The sequence below is a fragment of the Palaemon carinicauda genome, chromosome 2 (assembly GCF_036898095.1).
Source record: "Palaemon carinicauda isolate YSFRI2023 chromosome 2, ASM3689809v2, whole genome shotgun sequence".
NCBI lineage: Eukaryota > Metazoa > Arthropoda > Malacostraca > Decapoda > Palaemonidae > Palaemon > Palaemon carinicauda.
Window position 1 is genome coordinate 4,651,093 of NC_090726.1, and position 20,859 is coordinate 4,671,951.

Genomic DNA, 20,859 nt, shown 5'->3' on the forward strand with positions numbered 1-20,859 from the left:
AAATTTGTTGCCAAGGCAGTGGAGGCAGGCAAACCATGCCCTACACTAGAGGAGTGCAGGCCTCTGTCGTTAGCCTTGCCCATGCAGGAGAACGAATGGAATGAAGTCCACCTAACCTTCTCAGTAGGGAAACTGGACGCGGACATCGCTGGACGACAGTTTACCGAGAATCTCCCTAAACTTTCTCGTGTGCAAGGAACAAGAGATGAAGGAGAGACTTGCGGCCTCTTTATCCCTACAAAACTGCATAGAGATATGTGCAGGCCAACGAAGCACCCCAGACATGCTCATGGTCCTGGCCAAAATGCACATGGCCACCTTAGTAAAGGACCTGTATGCTTTTATGAAGGCTAGGAGAGCCTGTAGAGAGTTCGTGTTCGCTGCTGCAACAGTGAAACACGAACCCAGGAAGCTGATATCATTTAACATCTGGGGTAAAGACCTCTTTCCCAACGAAGTAGTCAAAGAGGTAGTCGAGAAAGCCATCACGGAGAATAGGAACCTTCTCCAGAAGTAGGGCATCTCTTTAAAAAGGAAGTCTTCCCCGGATGTGGGTTCCCATCCTAAAAGGAAGACGAAGAAGTCTAGGCTTTCCCCTCGGCCTGCTCAACAACATCCCACAGTTGCTATGACCGCGGTGCCCCAGGTAGGCGGTCGAGGAGGTAAACCCTCCGATCAATCGAAGCAAGGAGACGCTTCCGGTAGGAGGAAGGCTCCAACAATTTCAGGATCATTGGACCTTCGATCCTTGGGCCCACGGCCTAATCAAGATTGGACTAGGATGGAAACGGAACAAGTCTCCACCATCATTTCTTCAATTCTTCCAACACTCTACCCCCCCATTAGAAGAATATACCCTAGAGCTCTTGAGCATACAGGTGATAAGGAAAGCAAGGTCCATCAAATTCCAGGGAAGACTGTTTTGTATTCCCAAGAAGGACTCGGGAAAACTCAGAGTCATTCTGGACTTGTCATCACTCAACAAGTTCATAGAAAAGAGAAAGTTCAGGATGTTAATCCTTCAACACATAAGGGCCCTATTCACAGTCTCGATAGACCTGACAGAAGCGTATTCGCACCTTCTAGTCAGTCGCCCCCTCTCCTCCTACGAAGGATTCAAGTTACAGGAGATAAAGTATGTTCTAAGAGCCATATTCTTCGGACTAAACATAGTCCCAAGTAACTTCATGACATTTGCAGACACAGTCGTGTAACATCTATGCTTAGAAACTATTCAGGTAGCTGAGTACCAGGACAACTGGCCAGTGCGGGCAGCATCCGAAACAGCTGGTCTGCAAGCATCCAAAGAAGTAACCCAGTTCCTGGAACATCTAGGATGCAAAATCAACTTCAAGAAGTCTCGACTATCTCCAGCTCAAGGGTTTCAATGGCTGGAAAACCATTGGAACCCGAGGTCACATTGTCTCTCTAATCCCTCAAGGGAGAGGAGGGAGATCGCAGGGTCTGTCAAGAGACTATTGTAATCTGACAGGATTTAAAAACGGCAACAGGAAAGAGTATTGGGCTCTCTCCAGTTCGCAGCTGTAACAGACCCAGTGCTAAGAGCACAGCTGAAAGATGCGTCAGGAGTCTGGAGAAGATACGCATCAAACGCTCGAAGAGATCTAAAATGACCGATATCAGCCTTATTTCGATCACTTCTCAATCCATGGTCGAAGGCCAAGAGCCTAAGGAGGACCGTGCCCTTGCAACCACCTCTGCCGTCGATGACCATCCACATGATGCCTCGACGGAAGAATGGGGAGTTCACTCCCATCAAAGGAAAGTCCAAGGGACTTGGTCATCTCTGTTCAAGGCCTTTCTCACCAACATTTTGAAAGCCATGGCAGTCCTTTTGACGTTTGGAAAACTCTCCCCTCGCAGATCAGCCCTCATCAAGCTGATCTTGGACAGCGAAGTGATAGTGAGATGTCTGAACCGACAAGGCTCGAGATCGTCCCATATAATCCATGTGATATTAGCCATCCTTTGTCTAGAGAGATGGCACCAATTAGCAGTTCACTTACAAAGGATCTGCAATGTGCCAGCGGATGCTCTACTAAGGCTCAAGCCGATAAGAGTCAGAATGGTCCACAGACGCAGACTCATTCTCTTCCATCTTGGAACAAGTCCCGGAACTGCAAATCGACCTCTTCGTGACGAGCGTCATCAAGAAACTACCTCGATATGTAGCCCCATACGAGGACCCTCTAGAGGAGATAACGGATGCCATGTCCCTAGTTTGGAACGAATTGACCTGTAATTTCCTGTTCCTTCCATCCAAACTTCTGCTGAAGGCCCTCAACATGCTGAGATCCTTCCAAGGAACGGCAGCTGTAGTGGCTCCCAAGTGACCCAAGAGTAACTGGTTCCCTCTACTGATGTAACTGAGGCTGAGGCTGGTCCTTGTACTGAACCCAGCTTTATCTCAACGGGTTCAGAAGTCAACTGTCTTCGCTTCATCACAGTGATCCCAAAACCTTCATTTAATGATTTTCTCGCCCCAGCGGTTAAGAAAAGATTTGAGAACTCAAAAGGCAGTATACGTAGACTTCTTAGAAGAATACAAGTCTTAAGTCAACTAGAAGACAATATGAATTGTCTTGGAAAAAGTGGGTTGCTTTTGTTAAAGCAAATGGACCGAAAGAAATTTCAGTAGACTTCCGTCTGTCCTTCTTTATCTACCTCCATAATCAAGGTCTGGCAGCCAACACGATAACTACGTGCAAGTCGGCCCTGATTAGACCTCTTCTACCGCCTTTCAAGTGGATCCGACGAACGAAATCTTTAACAATATCCCAAAGGCATGCGCTAGACTTAGGTTTGCAGCTTCTCCGAAGCCCATTTCACGGTCTTTGGACAAAGTCCTACATTATGCTTCATCTGTGAACAATGAAGATTGTTCTCTCAAGGATCTAACCCAGAAGGTTATTTTCCTGTTTTATAGCCTCAGGGGCTAGTTAGTGAAATAGTAGCCCTATCAAGAAATGAGGGCCACATTCAGTTCACAGAAGTCAGAGAACTGAATCTCTTTCCTGATCCAGCTTTTCTCGCCAAGAACGAGCTACCCACTAAAAGATGGGGTCCATGGAGAATCTGCCCTCTGAAGGAAGATGTCTCTCTATGTCCAGTAGGGTAAAGGTCTATCTTCGTAGAACTTCAGACTTCAGGGGAGGGCAGCTCTTTAAAGGAGAAACTGCAGGATCAAACTTATCCATAAAACAACTGAGGGCAAAGCTCACATACTTCATTCGCAGAGCGGATCCTGACAGTACACCCGCAGGTCATGATCCAAGAAAAACTGCTTCATCACTGAACTTTTTTCAGTATATGGACTTTGAGCGTCTTCGCTCATATACTGGATGAAAATCATCCAGAGTGTTCTACAAACACTACGCAAAGCAAGTCCACGAACTGAAGCATTATGTGGTGACGGCAGGTAGTGTATTGAAACCTGTCATATAGTGCTGCGATGAACAGTTAATTGATTGGGACTATCAATTAGGGTGGAAAGGTGTTGACAATTCCAGTGCGATACCTTTTAAGTGAGTGTCACCATGGTGACACTGAGACCGTTTAAAATCTCAGGTGTGGAATTATACAGATAACACTTGTGCCGCGTGTACATAGTACACAGTGTTGATAGTATACAACATTTACAAAAATTATATTGGGAAAATTTATAAAAATTTTCAGTTTTAGAGTGGCACTCATCATTTCTTCCCTTTCAGGGAGAAAAATATTTTCTGTATACTTTGCACATATAATTCCCTTAACATTTTACATTAGTTACACTCGTTATTCCATTTGGTCATTTATTTGAAATAAATGTCTATTAAGAGTGTAATTGCGTCCTATTTCGCCCTGCAATTAGCACATTAATTATGCTAGAGTTCTCTTACTTATTTATTTAAGTAAACCTCATATTATTGTATGCTTACAAATAATGGATATATTTGCCACTTGATTGTTCCGACAATATATACAAACCGTGAGACCTTTTGTATATCTAGTGGATACTTATGTTTTTTCATACAATATATGCTAACCTTGAGGACGATTTTCTACTGTCTAGTATGACTCTTCCCTGCAGGGGGCAGGCAGCAATTACATTGTCTATGATTAGTGGTAATAACAGATAACAGTAACGTCATTTATCTCAATGGTTCGGATGACCATAGAAAAAAATTGTCCCAAGGTTAAGGCACCTAAGAAAATCTACAGATACAGAACTTTCTGGTAAACTTCAATCAGGACGACATGGCTTGAGCCCAAAAAATGGATTTTGAGCGAAGCGAAAAAACTATTTTTGGGTGAGATAGCCATGTCGTCCTGATGAACCCGCCCTCCTTTTCTATAGAAAAAGCCTTGGCAGGATCCCTCCCAAAACCACTATATCTGTAGCACTATGCTCAATGCTACAAGGAATAAGCGCCATCTTGGATACGGCGCCATCTAGATACTCAATAGTAGTATTTCAGGAAGGGTAACCTTGATAGCGGCTCCCCTTCTATTTTGCCACTCTTCCCGCTCGAGGCGGAAACGCTATTCGGGGTGAAGATTGCTATGTGTCGTATCAAGATATACGTCCCCTGATTTATGTGATATCCTTAAGAGAAATTTTAAGGATATTGGCGCCAGGAGTTAGAATTCTGGAGACCTTAAAGTAAATTCTCTGGGAATATCACTGTAGTCAAATATCCCTTAGGAAGCTACTTATAGGAACCTTCCATCAGGACGACATGGCTATCTCACCAAAAAATAGATTTTTCGCTTCGCTCAAAATCCGTTTTATAATGCTACTTTTAAATATCATAAATTAAGAGAGGCTATGAAAATGTAGTCTTACCTTTTCTCCGGCTTTGACTTCACAAGTTATACCTTTCAGTACTAGTTCAAGACCTGGTCTGTACCTTGACTGATACTTGAAGAATTTAATGCATCCGTTATCTGGCCATGATTTTGAAGGACTTGTCTTTGTGTTATCAGTAGTCCAAGGTGCTTCTTGTTCTTCCTAATAAATTAATGAGAACAGCATAATTGGTTGATCTAACCAAGAAGTAAAAATATTTTAAACATAAAATGAAATATCTTATAACAAACTAGATGTATCACATGGCAATTGGTTTGGTTAATAATTTATATACATATTTCTACAGTTCAACTGCAAGGCTATTGCCATACTTTTATGTATTCCTGGATTCTCTCTGCAGAGACAATGTTGGCTTCTACCTCACAAGCGTGTCTGATCATTGCGTTCATAATGAAAGTTACCTGAAATGAGATGATGATATAATGTTTTTATGCCTGTAGTGGTTGCTAAAAAATTAGAGGGATCAGTAGATGGGTCTAAGAAGAAGTCTGATGATAAAAGGTCAATCCAAAGAATTTTTGGTTCTCATTGCTATTTAGTTTGTTGGTAATGTTTTTAGTAAAGTTCAGACATTGTAAAAACTTTTTTCTTTAATTTTAATTAATTTGGATTAATTGAGAGCATTCAACATTTCCTCATTTCAATTAATTTTATCGATATCATCTAAGATCTTACATTTAGTTTCCTTATAAAACCATAAAAAACAATGTTCTATAAGCTTAGGTTGGATTGAATTTATGATTTTTGGCCATAAGGCACAGCCATGGCTCCATGGAAGTTACAAGGAGCAAGAACAGAGGTATAGCAGATGTTTAAAAACTGGGTGCAACTACTGGCACAAAAGACGTAGTCAGGCACATAACTCTATAGAATATAATACATCTTACATAGGCAATAAACCTAATTTTTTTAAAAATAAAACTGATGATTTCAATATTTATTTAAAGTCCTTTTGCTATTCAATCAGTAAAAAATAAAATCTTATAAAGATACAGTAAATACTATTCTTTGTTACCAACAGAAAAATGGATTTTAGGATGGTTTGCTAGTTGTAAATAATGGGTTTCTCCAGTGGCTGCTGCTGCCATCTTGGTTTCTCATTCATCTGAGTTATAGGTACAGTATTACAAAGAAAAGTTAGTATCAGTCAGTAGGTGGGAACTAATATACTTCATGTAAACATTGAAATTATTTTATTTTCAAAATTAGGTTAATTTTCCTGAAATTCATTTGCTGAATACCATTTTACCATGGTTGGATGGACAATGCTACTCAATGCAGTATAGCAATAATAGGGTAAAATTGTCAAAATCTAAACTAAAAAAAAATCTTTCTTATGAATCTAATTTGGAATACTGTACACACATCTGGTTCTCTTTTAGTAATCAGTGGAACCTTAGCGTATTCCTATACCATCGTGATATGGAAAATTTGAATCTAACTCTTTTAAACAAAACCAAATCTTTATTTACAATTATCTACTCTGAGGATTGAACACACAAGCAGGACAGGGCATGTGAACAGGGGCGTGCTTGTTGCTGTGCACACAGGAATGCTGATGGGCACACGCACAGGAGAGCATTCGTGGAAGCATGACCAGGAGTGCTCAGGTAGGCGCACTTGGACAGGAATCCTCTGTTCCATGTTTGGGCCTCTCAGGTGGGTGGGGCTCCCCAACCACCCAGCAGCAATCACTGACATCGACACCTTGCTGCCTTTGACCATGTTAATCATGAGGCCCTTGTTTTCATACTCAAAACAGTTGCGTGTGGGTGGGTCATTTCTTAGCATCATTATTGAATTTTTAAGTAGGAGATCGCAAAGAGTAGTTGTTGATGGGCACCATAGTGAGTATAGGAATGTGATATCTGGTTTTTCTCAGGGTAGTGTTCTTGGCCCATTACTTTTTATACTATAAACACATGACATGTGGTTTGGCCTAGAAAACAAGCTTGTTGCTTATGCAGATGATGCTACTCTCTTTGCATAAATTCCATCTGAATGTAGATCTGGGGTTGCTGAATCCCTTAATAAAGATCTAGCTGAAATGAGTGCATGGTGCCAATTATGGCGTATGAAGTTGAATCCTAACAAAACTCAAAGTATGATTGTAAGTAGGTCAAGGACAGTAGCTCCTCAACATCCAGATCTCACCATTAATAATGTTTCTTTAACTTTGCATGACTATTTTAGAATTTTAGGTGTGATTCCCGACAGCAAATTTACTTTCGAGAAACACATTAGGTTTGTGTCTTCTTTGGTTGCACAAAAAATTGGCTTCCATCGTGTCCTGATGGAAGGTTCCTATAGGTAGCTTTCTAAGGGATATTTGGCTACAGTGATATTCCCAGAGAATTTGACCTTTAGGTCTCCAGAATTCTAACTCCTGGCGCGAATATCCTTAGATTTTCTTAAGGATATCGCATAAAATCAGGGGACGTATATCTTGATACGACACATGGCAATCTTAACCCTGAATAGCGTTTTCGCTTCGAGGGGGAAAGTGGCTAAACTGAAGGGGAGCCATTATTAAGGTTACCCTTCCTCCCATACTATTCCATAGCTCCAAGATGGCGCTCATTCCTTATTTAGTAGCGATCTCGCACCGTGGTTTTCCCTGTTATCTAACGTTCTTTATCATTTTTGAGAGGATTTAATATGCAATCCTCAGCATCTTCTGCCTCTGGAAAGTTGAGTATTTTAATCTTTACAATGTATAACTTTTAGCTCCTGCCTCACAGTGAAATTACTGTAGTATAATTTAATGTGTTTTATGGAGCGTGGCCTGTCACCGGAGGTGCCATGTTGGGCGCTGTCGTTTGTCATCCCGAGGGTCTTACAAGCGACTTGAGAGTCCAAGACTTCCCACCCTGCTCCGAGACGAATCCCTCGAGACACACGGAGTATAACCCGATTACCAATGTCAAGCTCTACATCTCTGAGAAGATGGGAACCGTCCCCTTAGACGACATCCAGTTTTGGCCAAGCTTTTAACGCTTACCCTGATTGCTTCATTCGACTGAAGCATGAGCCAGCGCCAAAAGAGGAGACGGAACCAAAGGAGGTCATGGTTTTCAACCACGATAAGGCGCAGGCTCTCTTGTTAAGTAGCCTGAAAAGGGCGGGCTATTCAAACTTGAAAGTGTCCGCCTTGAGCAAGAAACACCCTACCTTTCTTGCTCCTGCTTCAATAGCCTTCCCCTTTACGTAGAAGGCATTTAAAGCTGTTGCCAAAGCAGTGGAGGCAGGCAAACCATGCCCCACACTAGAAGAGTGTAAGCCTCTGTCGTTAGCCCTGCCCATGGAAGAGAAGAAATGGAAGGAAGTCCACCTAACCTTCTCAGTAGGGAAATTGGATGCAGACATCGCTGGACGACAGTTTAGCGAGAATATCCCTAAACTTTCTGACTTTCTCTTGGGCAGGGAACAAGAGATGAAGGAGAGACTTGCTGCATCCTTATCCCTACAAAACTGCATAGAGATGTGTGCAAGCCAAAGAAGTACCCCCAGACATGCTCATGGTCCTGGCCAAAATGCATCTGTCCACCTTAGTAAAGGACCTGTATGCTTTCATGAAGGCTAGGAAAGCCTGTAGAGAGTTCGTGTTCGCTGCTGCAACAGTGAAACACGAACCCAGGAAGCTGATATCTTCTAACATCTGGGGTAAAGACCTCTTCCCCAACGAAGTAGTCAAACAGGTAGTTGAGAAAGCCACCACGGAGAATAGGAACCTTCTCCAGAAGTGGGGCATCGCCTCAAAGTCTCCACCATCATTTCCTCGATTCTTCCAACACTCCACCCCCTCATTAGAAGAATATACCTTAGAGCTCTTGAGCAAGCAGGTTATAAGGAAAGGAAAGTCCATCAAATTCCAGGGAAGGCTGTTTTGCATTCCCAAGGATTCTGAGTTTTTCTGGACTTGTCGCCACTCAACAAGTTCATAGAAAACAGCAAGTTCAGGATGTTAATCCTTCAACACATAAGGACCCTGTTACCCAAAGGGGCGTTCACAGTCTCGATAGACCTGGCAGATGCTTACTGACGCCTTCCAGTCAGTCGCCCCCTCTCCTCCTACCTAGGATTCAAGTTACAGAAGAAAAAGTATGTCTTCAGAGCCATGCCCTTCTGACTAAAAATAGCCCCAAGGATCTTCACGAAACTTGCAGACATAGTCATTCAACAACTACGCCTAGATGGTGTTTAGGTAGCATCGTACCTAGACAACTGGCTGGTGTGGGCAGTATGTGAAACATCTTGTCTACAAGCATCCAAGAAAGTGATCCAGTTCCTGGAACATCTGGGATTCAAGATTAACTTCAAGAGTTTCAATGGCTGGGAATCCATTGGAACTTGGGGTCACACCGCCTCTCCATTCCCTCAGGGAAGAGGAGGGAGATCGCAGGGTCTATCAAGAGACTACTGAAATCCGACAAGATCTCAAGACGCCAACAGGAAAGAGTACTGGGTTCTCTCCAGTTCACAGCAGTAACAGACTCAGTGCTAAGAGCACAGCAGAAAGATGCGTCAGGAGTCTGGAGAAGATATGCATCAAACGCTCGAAGAGATCTAAAAAGACCGATACCGACCTTACTACGATCACTTCTCAAGCTGTGGTCAAAGGCCAAGAGCCTAACGAGGACTGTACCCTTGCAACTACCTCCACCATCGGTGACCATCCACACGGATTCCTCGACGGAAGGATGGGGAGGTCACTCCCATCAAAGTTAAGTCCATGGGCTGATCTTGGACAGCGAAGTGATGGTGAGATGTCAGAACCGACAAGGCTCGAGATCGCCCCATATCAACCATGTGATATTAGCCATCTTTCGTCTAGCGACAAAGAAGAGATAGCACTTATCAGCAGTTCACCTACAACGATTCTGCAATGTGACAATAGGGTCAGAATGGTCCCTAGACGCAGACTCATTCTCCTTCATCTTGGAATAAGTCCCGGAACTGCAGATCGACCTCTTTGCGACGAGCGACAACAAGAAACTACCTTGATATGTAGCCCCATACGAGGACCCTCTGGCAGAGGCAACAGACGCCATGTCCCTCGATTGGAAAGAATGGACCCAGATTTACCTGTTCCCTCCAACCAATCTCCAGCTGAAGGTCCTCAACAAGCTGAGATCCTTCCAGGGAACGGCAGCTCTAGTGGCCCCCAAGTGGCCCAAGAGCAACTGGTTCCCTCTAGTGATGGAACTGAAGCTGAGGCTGGTCCCTCTACCGGGTTCAGAAGTCGACTGTCTTTGCTTCATCACAGAGAACCCAAAACCTTCATCTCATGATTTTCTCGCCTTAGCGGTTAAGAAAAGATTTGGGATCTCAAAAGGCAGTATAGACTTCTTAGAAGAATACAAGGCCAAGTCAACTAGAAGACAATATGAATCGTCTTGGAAAAGTGAGTTGCTTTCGTTAAAGCAAAAGGACCGAAAGAAATCTCAATTGACTTTTGTCTGTCCTTCTTTATCCACCTTCATGAACAAGGTCTGGCAGCCAACACAATAACTACGTGTAAGTCGGCACTGACTAGACCTCTTCTATATGCCTTTCAAGTGGACCTGACGAACGAAATCTTTAACAAGATCCCGAAGGCATACGCTAGACTTAGGCCTGCAGCTCCTCCGAAGCCCATTTCATGGTCCTTGGACAAGGTCCTACATTATGCTTCAACCGTGAACAATGAAGATTGTTCTCTTAAGGATCTAACCCAAAAAGTTATTTTCCTGTTCGTTACAGCCTCAGGGGCTAGAGTTAGTGACATAGTAGCCCTATCAAGAAACGAGGGCCACATTCAGTTCACAGAAGTGGGAAAACTGAATCTCTTTCCTGATCCAACCTTTCTCGCCAAAAACGAGCTACCCACTAAGAGATGGGATCCCTGGAGAATCTGCCCTCTAAAGGAAGATGTCTTTCTGTGTCCAGTAGAATGTCTAAAGGTCTATCTTCGAAGAACTTCAGACTTCAGGGGAGGACAGCTCTTCAAAGGAGAAACTTCAGGATCAAACTTATTCCTAAAACAACTGAGGGCAAAGCTTACCTACTTCATTCGCAGAGCGGATCCGGACAGTACACCTGCAGGTCATGATCCAAGAAAAATTGCTTCACCACTGAACTTTTTTCAGTATATGGACTTTGAGCATCTTTGCTCATATACTGGATGGAAGTCATCCAGAGTGTTCTATAAACATTATGCAAAGCAAGTGCACGAACTGAAGCATATGTGGTGGCGGCAGGTAGTGTATTAAAACCTGTTGTTTAGTGCTGCGATGAACAGTGAATTGATTAGGACTATCAATTAGGATGGAAACGTGTTGACATTTCCAGTGCGATACCTTTTAAGTGGGTGTCACCATGGTGACACTAAGACTGTTCAAAATCTCAGGTGTAGAATTATACAGATAATACTTGTGCCGTGTGTACATTGTGCAGTGTGGATAGTATACAACATTATAGAAAATTATATTGAAAATTTTATCAAAATTTTCAAAATTCAGAGTGGCACTAATCATTTCTTCCTTTTCAGGTAGAAAACCTTTTCTGTCTATGTTGTACGTATAATTCCCTTAACATGTTACACTTGTTATTCCAATTATTCATTTATTCTATTTAAATGTCTATTAGAGTGTAACTGCATCTTATTTCGCCCTGCAATTAGCACAATAAATATAGCCAGAGTTCTCTTACTTATTTACCTAAGTAAACCTCATATTATTGTATGCTTACAAACAATAGATATAGTTGATACTTATTGTTCCGGCAACATATACAAACTGTGAGACTTTTGTATATCTAGTTGATACTTATGTTAGTTCATACAATATATGCAAACCTTGAGACCCCTTTTCTACTGTCTAGTATGACTCTTCCCTGCAGGGGGCAGGAAGCCCTAACATTGTTCCATGATTAGTGGTAGTGACGTATAATGGTAACGTCATATGTCTCAATGGTCCGGTTGACCATAGAAAAAATTGTCCCAAGGTTAAGGCCCTTATGAAAATCCACAGATACAGTACTTTCAAGTAATTCTCTGGTACTCTTCCATCAGGACGACATGGCTTGAGCCCAAAAAACAGATTTTGAAGCAAAGCGAAAAATCTATTTTCGGGTGAGATGGCCATGTTGTCCTGATGGACCCGCCCTCCTTTTTCCTTATAAGAAAAAGGCTTAGGCAAGATCCCTCCCGAAACTACTATATCTGTAACACCATGCTCAATGCTACAAGGAATGAGCGCCATCTTGGAGCCATGTAATAGTATGGGAGGAAGGGTAACCTTGATAGCAGCTCCCCTTCAGTTTAGCCACTTTCCCCCTCGAAGCGAAAACGCTATTCGGGGAGAAGATTGCCATGTGTCGTATCTAGATACACGTCCCCTGATTTTATGCGATATCCTTAAGAAAATTTAAGGATATTTGTGCCAGGAGTTAGAATTCTGGAAACCCAAAGGTCAAATTCTCTGGGAATATCACTGTAGTCAAATATCCCTTAGAAAGCTACCTATAGGAACCTTCCATTAGGACGACATGGCCATCTCACCCAAAATTAGATTTTTCGCTTTGCTTCAAAATCCATTTTTTCCTAACAATGCAAATGTTGAGCTCTTTATTAAGGAATATACTTTTGGCGTAGCAGGAAGACTAGCCATAAGACTTTTAACAAGATTAATTATCCCATCGCTAGTGAGCGGGGATAGGGGTCAGTACCATCTACCATGCTCACACACACACACACCTGTGTTCTATCGTCACTCTTGCTTGCAGACAGGACTTACCAGGGGATACGTGATGGCAGGTTAAATTTGTATACAGTGAACCCTCGCTACTTCGGGGTTCGACAATCGCGGATTCACCACTTCGCGGACTTTTTTCATAACGCATGTATATACATATATATCGCGGATTTTCCGGAAATTTCGAAAATACCGCGATGTGACCGATGGTGCGAGATAAGAGAAAGTAAGGAAAATTGAATCATGATTGATTTTCAATATAAATGAAACTTTGAGGAGCAACAAAGATATCATTTGTTAGAGAGATAGAGAGAGGTAAGGAATGGGAGGTAGTGAAAAGTAGCCCACAGAGAGAGAGAGAGAGTGTGTGTGTTGTTTTAAATGTAATAAACAAACAAATTTTTATAGGTTATAACAACTGTATCAACTGTATACTGTAGACGGTTTGAATAAGTTAAGAAATGAGCGGCAGCTAGACATCAGCTGATCTAATCACACCCAAAAGTAAAACAAAAAGAAGTCAACAAGACTCGATTTTTAAAACACCCCAAATTTAAAAACAAAAGTACACGCTTTCTTAATGTGCAATTAACTATTTAAAGAGTAGCAATTTTCTAGAATAAAATGATGTTTCCCAAAAAATAGTGGTTTGCTGATGAAATCGGATGCCGTATTTTTAGCAACGATTGAAATGGATGTAAACTCGGCATAATTTTTTCATTTCGTATTTAATTGACACTAAGAAAACTAATTTTAGTTTCTTCATCTATATGTAAGTACTGTATTGTATAACACGAAGAGAGAGAGAGAGAGAGAATGAATCAGCTGTTGTAATTGAATGCCGTGTTTTTGTTTCGTGAGAATTTCATCGCCACGACTATAACAACAACATACTGTACTGAACTTTACAGTATTATAGAGACTATTGTACTGTAATATGATAAAGTAAAATATTTGTAATAACCTATTTTATATGAAATGGGGCTATTTTTTTTTTTAAATTTACATTTACGTACGTAACACACACACACACACACTCACTCACTCACTCACTCACTCACTCACTCACTCACTCACTCACTCACTCACTCACTCTCTCTCTCTCTCTCTCTCTCTCTCTCTCTCTCTCTCTCTCTCTCTCTCTCTCTCTCTCTCTCTCTCTCTCTCTCTCTCTCTCTGAAATTGTTTTCCTGCTTTGCTACGTATGTATGATTTTATATAGATACGGTAAATAATATTTGTAATAACATATTTTCTAAAAGTTTTTACTGTAATATCATTATTTATCACTTTCATCATGCGCGTTAAATGCCTTCGTTTGTTTACTGAGCGTACTTTATTACGCCGTCGTTTCAGGCGGCTTCATAAAGAAAAACATTTCATTTGGAAGTCCTAAGAAAAATTAAGTAAAACATTGGTAATAACAAAATCAACATACTGTACTGAATAATCAATATAATCGATGCAAAAACTAATCTATACACAGATGTGTAAATGCGTTTGTTTCTTCATTATGATCAGAAATAAACGTAAACAAAACATTGGTTGCCATTTTTTTTCGTGCTTTTTGGCGTGTTTAGGAAACGCATGATATAAAATCGCCTTTAATATTTGTGCCTATTTTAGTTTAGGGTACTGTAGTACATGCATTAAGTGTTCTGTACAATAAAGGGTAGTTTGTTAACAGTACTACGTACAAGAGAAGGTTTTAAAAGTCTGAATATACATGTTAAATAAATAGGTAAATATGGTGTCACTACTTCGCGGATTTTCACCTATCGCGGCCGGGTCTGGAACCTATCTACCGCGATAAACGAGGGTTCACTGTACTGTAAAGTGCTTAAGGTTTGTATCTTTAGGAAAAGAGCAAATTTCTTTAAATTTGTCATTTGTTCTAGCAATAAATACAAACCCTTTTGCTCTTTATTAGGGAAGACTCCCCTCTAAGGTGGGTAGAATCCCAACCATCTGCCTGGCTTTTGACTCAGGGTTTTCCCCCCTTCATGGTATGCACGTACAAGGGGGAAAACCCTGACACCTTGCTAAACCTACAGTATGTGCAATACTACGCTTTAGTGGCCTTAGCAATCTGTGTGATACTAGCGGTGCGACTAGCCTGGGTAAGAGTTCTCAGAAATGTAGGAATCCGTGAACCAACCATAGATGTTACCCAATTCCCCCTTGCCAGGGGGGTATGGGGATACAAGTATATATTTCTATACCAGGTTATACAAGGAAAATGGTTTTCCCTGCAGACAGAGGTGACCAGTTTGCAGAGTACTGTAGGTGCTGCTCCCGCAGAGAGAGAGGACGATGAAAGAAAGAAAGAGCCAGTCATTCTTTTCATTCATCCTAGATTTAATCTCGGATAACCTCTGCCCTCCACTATCTGCTACTTGTCCATCAAGGAGACTGAGGTGATTAAACAGTTTGTTGTGTAGTCACCACAGGGCCAATGGAGAACGTCTCCATGTTCCTGTGGGTCACATCTTGTAGGTAAGATTTAGTAGGTGGTGAAGGTTGTCTGACGCTTCCACACACCCGCTTGAACAATAGGGACGTACTTATGGCCCTAACGTCATCAGCTCTAGGTCTCCTTGTCTGAGGAGAAGGATCAGGATTCAACGTCCAGTCTACGACCTTGCGAATCCATGAAGAGATCGTGTTCTTGGTGATCCTTCTCAAGGCCTTCCCCGTGCTGACGAAGAGTGCTGCAACTTGGGGCAAGTTCCTGCAGTTCTCTTGAGGTAGCACCTCAAGCTCCTCATTGGACCAAGTACCAGTTGATCTGGATCATTGGTTACACTATGAAAACTCCTAATTTGGAAGGGCTCGAATCTCGGATCCGTTGCTGCCGGATTTTTAGGTCTGGAGACACTCAGGAATGAAGTCAAGTATTACCTGTCCCCAACCCTGGAATGGGAGACCTCAATGTCATAATAAAGGGCATGTCATTCATTAACTCTTCTGGCCGAGGTTAGGGCGAGCAGGAAGGTCATCCCAAGTGCCAGGTGAAGAACTGACGTCTGACACAGCTGCATCAAAGGTGCTGCTCCTTTCTGAGATCGCAGTAAGCTGACCATGTTCCACGTAGATGGTCTAACCTCCAACTGAGGACAGGTATGTTGGAGACTCCGTATAAGGATAGACATCTCCCACGAAGAGGCAACTCCTTTCCCGTTAAAGGCTAAGCTCAAAGCTGAGCAGTAGCCTTTGACCGTTGAGACAGAGAGGAGTCTCCTTCCCAAAGTCCGCAGGGACTCCGCTATCACTAGAGTAGAGGTGTCAAGAGGGGCGATACCTTTCCGCTACCTGCACCACAGAAGGCTGTATACTTTTGCTTGGTAGACTTCAGTTGATGATTACCGGGGGTAACTGGACATTTAATGAAACAGATTGTGCAAAAAACACTCCCTCTTCTTTCCTCTCCGTTGTCATGGAAGATTGTGACATGAAGAGGGGTCCCTTAGCACCTCTCAGAACAGTTGTCGAAAGTTCTGAAACCATTCTGCCTAATACCACCTTGGAGCTAAGAGGGTCATCAACCAGCATGAATGCCCTTTTTTGTTGAGCAATCTTCTTACTGGGTCAGCCAGAGGGGAGGGGGGAAACACATCAACATCTATCCAGGCCCCTGTTATCGGAAAGCCCCTAGCCGAGTGTTTGGAGAAAAGGTACTGACGAGCAGTAAATCGAACGCTTGTCAATCAGAGACGTGACGGACAGGTCTATTGTCAGTGAAACCCACAAAGTCAGGACTATGCTGGGTACTTGAATATCCACAGACCACTCAGAGCCAACTATCAGAGTCAATACTCATATTGTCTGCCCGAACATCTCCCTTGTCTGGGTAGAGTAGGGGTACATATGTAATATATTAGATATTACTTGTTTAAAAAACATGACCTACAGGTCATTGTGGAAGTAAGAGAAGTGTGAGAACTGCCATAGTCATATTCTAAGCAGGATGCAATTGCCAAACCTCAGCAATGTAACATTTTTCATGAAGAGTAAACACAACCAAGCCCCGTGAGAAAGAAGTTGTCTGTGAGAACGGAACAAGTACCTTCCGGTATAAATGTTGTGTTTACTATAAATGCATAAATGCTGAGATAACTGGGGAGACTTTAGTACGAAATTGGATATTTGTATCAGTTCACTTTAAGATGTCATAAGGAATGGTCATCCGACCAAACCATCTATACTCCTGTGATGGAGATGTTAATACTGTTCTTAAAGAATAAACTATTTTAAAGTTAACTTACTTAGACTTTACTTGAAGATGTAACATACCAACTCTAATATATAACACATTTAAGATGACATTTGAAGAGAACCCAAATGTGTGTTAACAACAGTAGCACACCAATACATAGCCACTGAGTAGTCTTTGTCCATCTAGCATTTCCCAAATTAATTGGCATAGGTGCTATGAAGAGGAACTTCACTGATTGTTTGAATATAAGCCACTCCCATGGTATCATCGTTCATCAACATCATGGACTGTTCTGAAGGGAAATGTTGGAACTACTGGAGTAAGGGAACTCTTGGAGGGCCAGCAAGGTATATGCCCCTCCCCTTCTTGGTGCTTCTTAGAAGAGCATCGAATACACGGGAAAGGTGGAAGATTTAAACCCGAGGAGGTTGGGAAATGACGCTCCCCCGTTGGTCACCTGGTGCTCCCAGGAAAGGTGTCCTTGTCAGACGGAGTAACCAATGAAATAGCAGTGAATCTAGTAGAAAGAAGGGGCTACCGTTTTCTTTAGTCTTTCTAATCTACTTGCAGACGGAAAGACTTCATTGGTCTGACGTCCATAAAACTCCTAGGAATACCAGATTTGTGTTGGCTGAAGGGATGACTTCTCATGATCTTACTCCAATCTTCCAATCGTGGCAGATCTTGAGAAGACTGACTCGGTGATGGAGAAGGAATGACACCGAGTCTGTAAGAAATATCCAGTCGTCCAAGTGTCTTAACAGACGAATGCTGCTCCCGTGAATCCCGAGTGAAGAAATGAAGGGGGTGCGATCAAGTCGAAAAACCGCATCTAAAACTGGTATTACCGGTCATATAGGATGGTTCTTAGATCCTTCCTTGAAGATGGCGTGACTGGAATCTGGCGGTAAGCCTTCCCCATTCCAGTGTATTAAGAAGTCCTCGGGTCTGACTGTTCGTCTCGCCAAGCCTGCCGTATCAATCCTGAACGAGGTTTTGATGAACAATTTGCTCCGGGAGGAGAGGTCGAATACTAGAGTCCAGCTTACCAGAGCTTTTCTACAAGAAAGTTGACTGTAGAAGATTGGAAACTCTTTGATGAAAAACGTAATCATACATGGATGACTTAACGCCTGAGTCCAGATATCTGTACGGATGTTTGGATTCGCGTATATTGTAGAGAAACTCACCATTGCACCTCCACAGATAGATGGGTCTCTAATGATGTGCACGTTTTTGTGGCCAAACTGCAGATATTCTGCACCTGTATTCAACCTCGATCACTCGGTGGCATTCGTGAATGACTCTTCTTCGTGTAGGCCCTTGCAGGAGAAAAACTCTTTGTTCAACTTGGATCACCTGTTCATGAGCTGGAGTCCCGTAAACGTCGATCCTCAATACCCCTGTGGGAGTTTGATGAGAGGTCCTGTGCAATCCAGCATTAGGATTCGCTACAGGGCAGAAGGAGTCCCAAAGGTTGTACGAGTCATGTTGATTGGACGAGTCATGGGTGAAAAAGCCATGAGTATTCCTAACTCGTGGGAGAGGTAAACCTAGCACGCGGATGAGAAAGGTGTTATCCCTAAAGACAAATGGCCAAAGCTTTAGACTTTGCATTCCCTTCCCTGGCTTACCTAACTCGGGTTAAGGGAGAGCGTCGTTGTCAGCGAGCTGATGAAAAAGACCAAGGTCAAGCTCTGGATTAACTGAATTTAGCCTTCCAGGAGAAGAACCCCAAGGATGGAGGATCAAAGTTGCTTTGTACAAGTCCCAAGGGAGCCTAGGCCAATGGTGACATGATGAAAAGGTGTAAAGGAGTGGATTCCTCAAATCTATGTTTGCTATACTGTAGTTCGTAAACGTTAGAGCATGAGCTGACTCAATCTCCTAGAAAATTTGAGGATGAAAAAGAATAACCCGAGGAGTTATGTCTAACGAGACTGTCGCCCTATGCAGGCATGACAGGGCGAGAAGGAGATCATAAGGAATCAGAACCCGAAACCGTGTAAGCGATCCGACGAGTTCTCCAATTCATAGAGAAAAGTAGGAGAAAATAATCCCGAATGATTATGTTTCTTGAGTCTCATTCCTAAACATAGGGGAAGGCATTAGGAGCAAGAGATCGGACGACCTCTATTGCAGCTATCGCAGTAGAGAACTATGTTCTACCTTCCAGGTAAGGTCCGGCGGCGTATATGCGAGCGCGTTTACGCGACTAGCATAGATCTTGTCATCCAAGAATACGAAGAAATCGACTTGTAAGATAACCCAATCCAAAAACAAATGACCAAATATAGGTTAGAGAGAGGGAGCAGAGGAGGCAACTGATCACTAATGACCATGGCACGTCAGCCCACTAGTTGAAGTAGTAGTAATGTTCCGATGAACGTTCGTAGGGGTCGTACATTCATGAACGCTGACGAGAAGCGGTGAGCCCATAAAGAAGTTTGCACATCCGCATGTGAGGATTCTTTAAACATCTACATGACCTCTTGTTGTCGTGTAGAGAGGTAAAGCTCATATAAAGAAGTTCTAATAAAATGCATGCATTGAGAATTCGTTACAACTGTACTTGTGCTAAAACAACAAGTGGTATGAGTGAGGTATTAAGCACCAAGGCTGACAAGTGTGATGTACCCCTCCTACCGTTGGTGAGTGCTGGGTTAGGTTCCAAGAAGTGTGTGTGTGCTGAACTCCCTCAACTGCGTATCATGGTAAGCGATACCAAAGAAACCGTAGGATGAAGTTCTGTGTGCTGCCGCTGTTGAAAGGACATCGAAGTATCGCACACCTGTGTGCTACTGGGGATATGAGTGCTAGTATTGATGAAGAATGCTAGCTCTTGCACTGGACAAAGAGTCTACCGTGTGTCGTCTAAATGAGACTCGCTAAGAGACTCAAAAAGTGATCGTTGAAGCAATAGCACTTGAGCGCTATTGTAAATGACAAGTATAGAAGGAGAGTCTGGCTGGGAAGAGCAATGTGCTCGCTTGCAATGAGGGTTGCAGCCAGAGATGTTCTCTGTCAAATGAATTAAAAAAAGACCATTCCAAGAGTCAAGGCTTCTGAGACTCGTCGCTGGTTGTCAGGAATTTTACCCGTAAGTGGGAAGATTGCTGTTTGTCAAAGGCAGAGGGCAACTTTACCTCGGAAGGGAAATTCGCGAGCTGGGCAGCGCTATGACAATGAATAGTGGTCACTATTCTAGGAGAAATCACAAGCAGGCTTGCAATGACATGATGGAAACTCAGTCACAAGCTGAAGACTGGTCACGAGCAGGAACCTGGTCACGAGCTGGTCTGTGCTGTCTCATCGTTAGTCCTCAAGTGCGGAAGTGAACAGAAGGGCTATTTTGAGCAGAGGAATTATCAGGCGCTGGAAACAGTTGCTAGAACTCCAGGAACCTGGAAGCGAGCTGACGGACGATTGCGAGCTGACATGTGATCATGAGCTGACAGGCGAGCTTGAGCTGATAGGAGATCACAGGCTGACAGACAATCACAAGATGACGGGAGATTCCGAGCTGACGGGAGATCGCAAGCTGCTGCAGGATTGGGCGAGGCAAGAAAACATAGCAAAGCTAGTCTACTAGACGAGACAAGTCTGCTGGGCGAAACAAGACAGCTAACAGTAAAGGTGGACGGTCAAACTCGCAAGGGGTGAGCAACATCATCTTCATATTCCGACAAGCCACACACTGAGGAACTAGAGAAAAACATGGACGAGGCCGTAACACTCTCTTAATCCCGCGTGGCAAAGACTGCTCCAGAGAGGACGAAACCCGCATACGGAATAGGTGTCCACCATTAGTGGCAGGAACAAGCTTCAGACTTTACCCTTCCTCCACCAGCTGAGTAAGCTCAGAATGAGGGACAGCGCTGTCGTCAGCATGATGATCAGGAACTGCCGCATGCAAAGAAGGTGGTGTCAGGGCAGGAGCAGCAACCTTCACAGATACAGGAACATGCTTCGGACTTTGCACTCCTCCACTGGCTCCCATCGCAGAACAAGGGAGTGCGACGTCGCCAACCCTGAAG

The 20,859-nt window shown here is 43.0% G+C and overlaps 1 protein-coding gene across 4 annotated transcripts in view; it reads right to left on the reverse strand.

Annotated features, from left to right (window-relative positions):
* LOC137623065 (multidrug resistance-associated protein 1-like) overlaps window positions 1–20,859 on the reverse strand; it is a 232,330-nt gene that overhangs the window by 26,570 nt on the left and 184,901 nt on the right. For all 4 annotated transcript variants that reach the window (XM_068353716.1, XM_068353726.1, XM_068353733.1 and 1 more), the window contains exons 27-28: window positions 5,185–5,274; window positions 4,850–5,014 (exon numbers count right to left, since the gene is read on the reverse strand). In XM_068353716.1, the coding sequence (XP_068209817.1) occupies window positions 4,850–5,014; window positions 5,185–5,274 (255 nt within the window). The remainder of the gene's footprint in view (window positions 1–4,849; window positions 5,015–5,184; window positions 5,275–20,859) is intronic.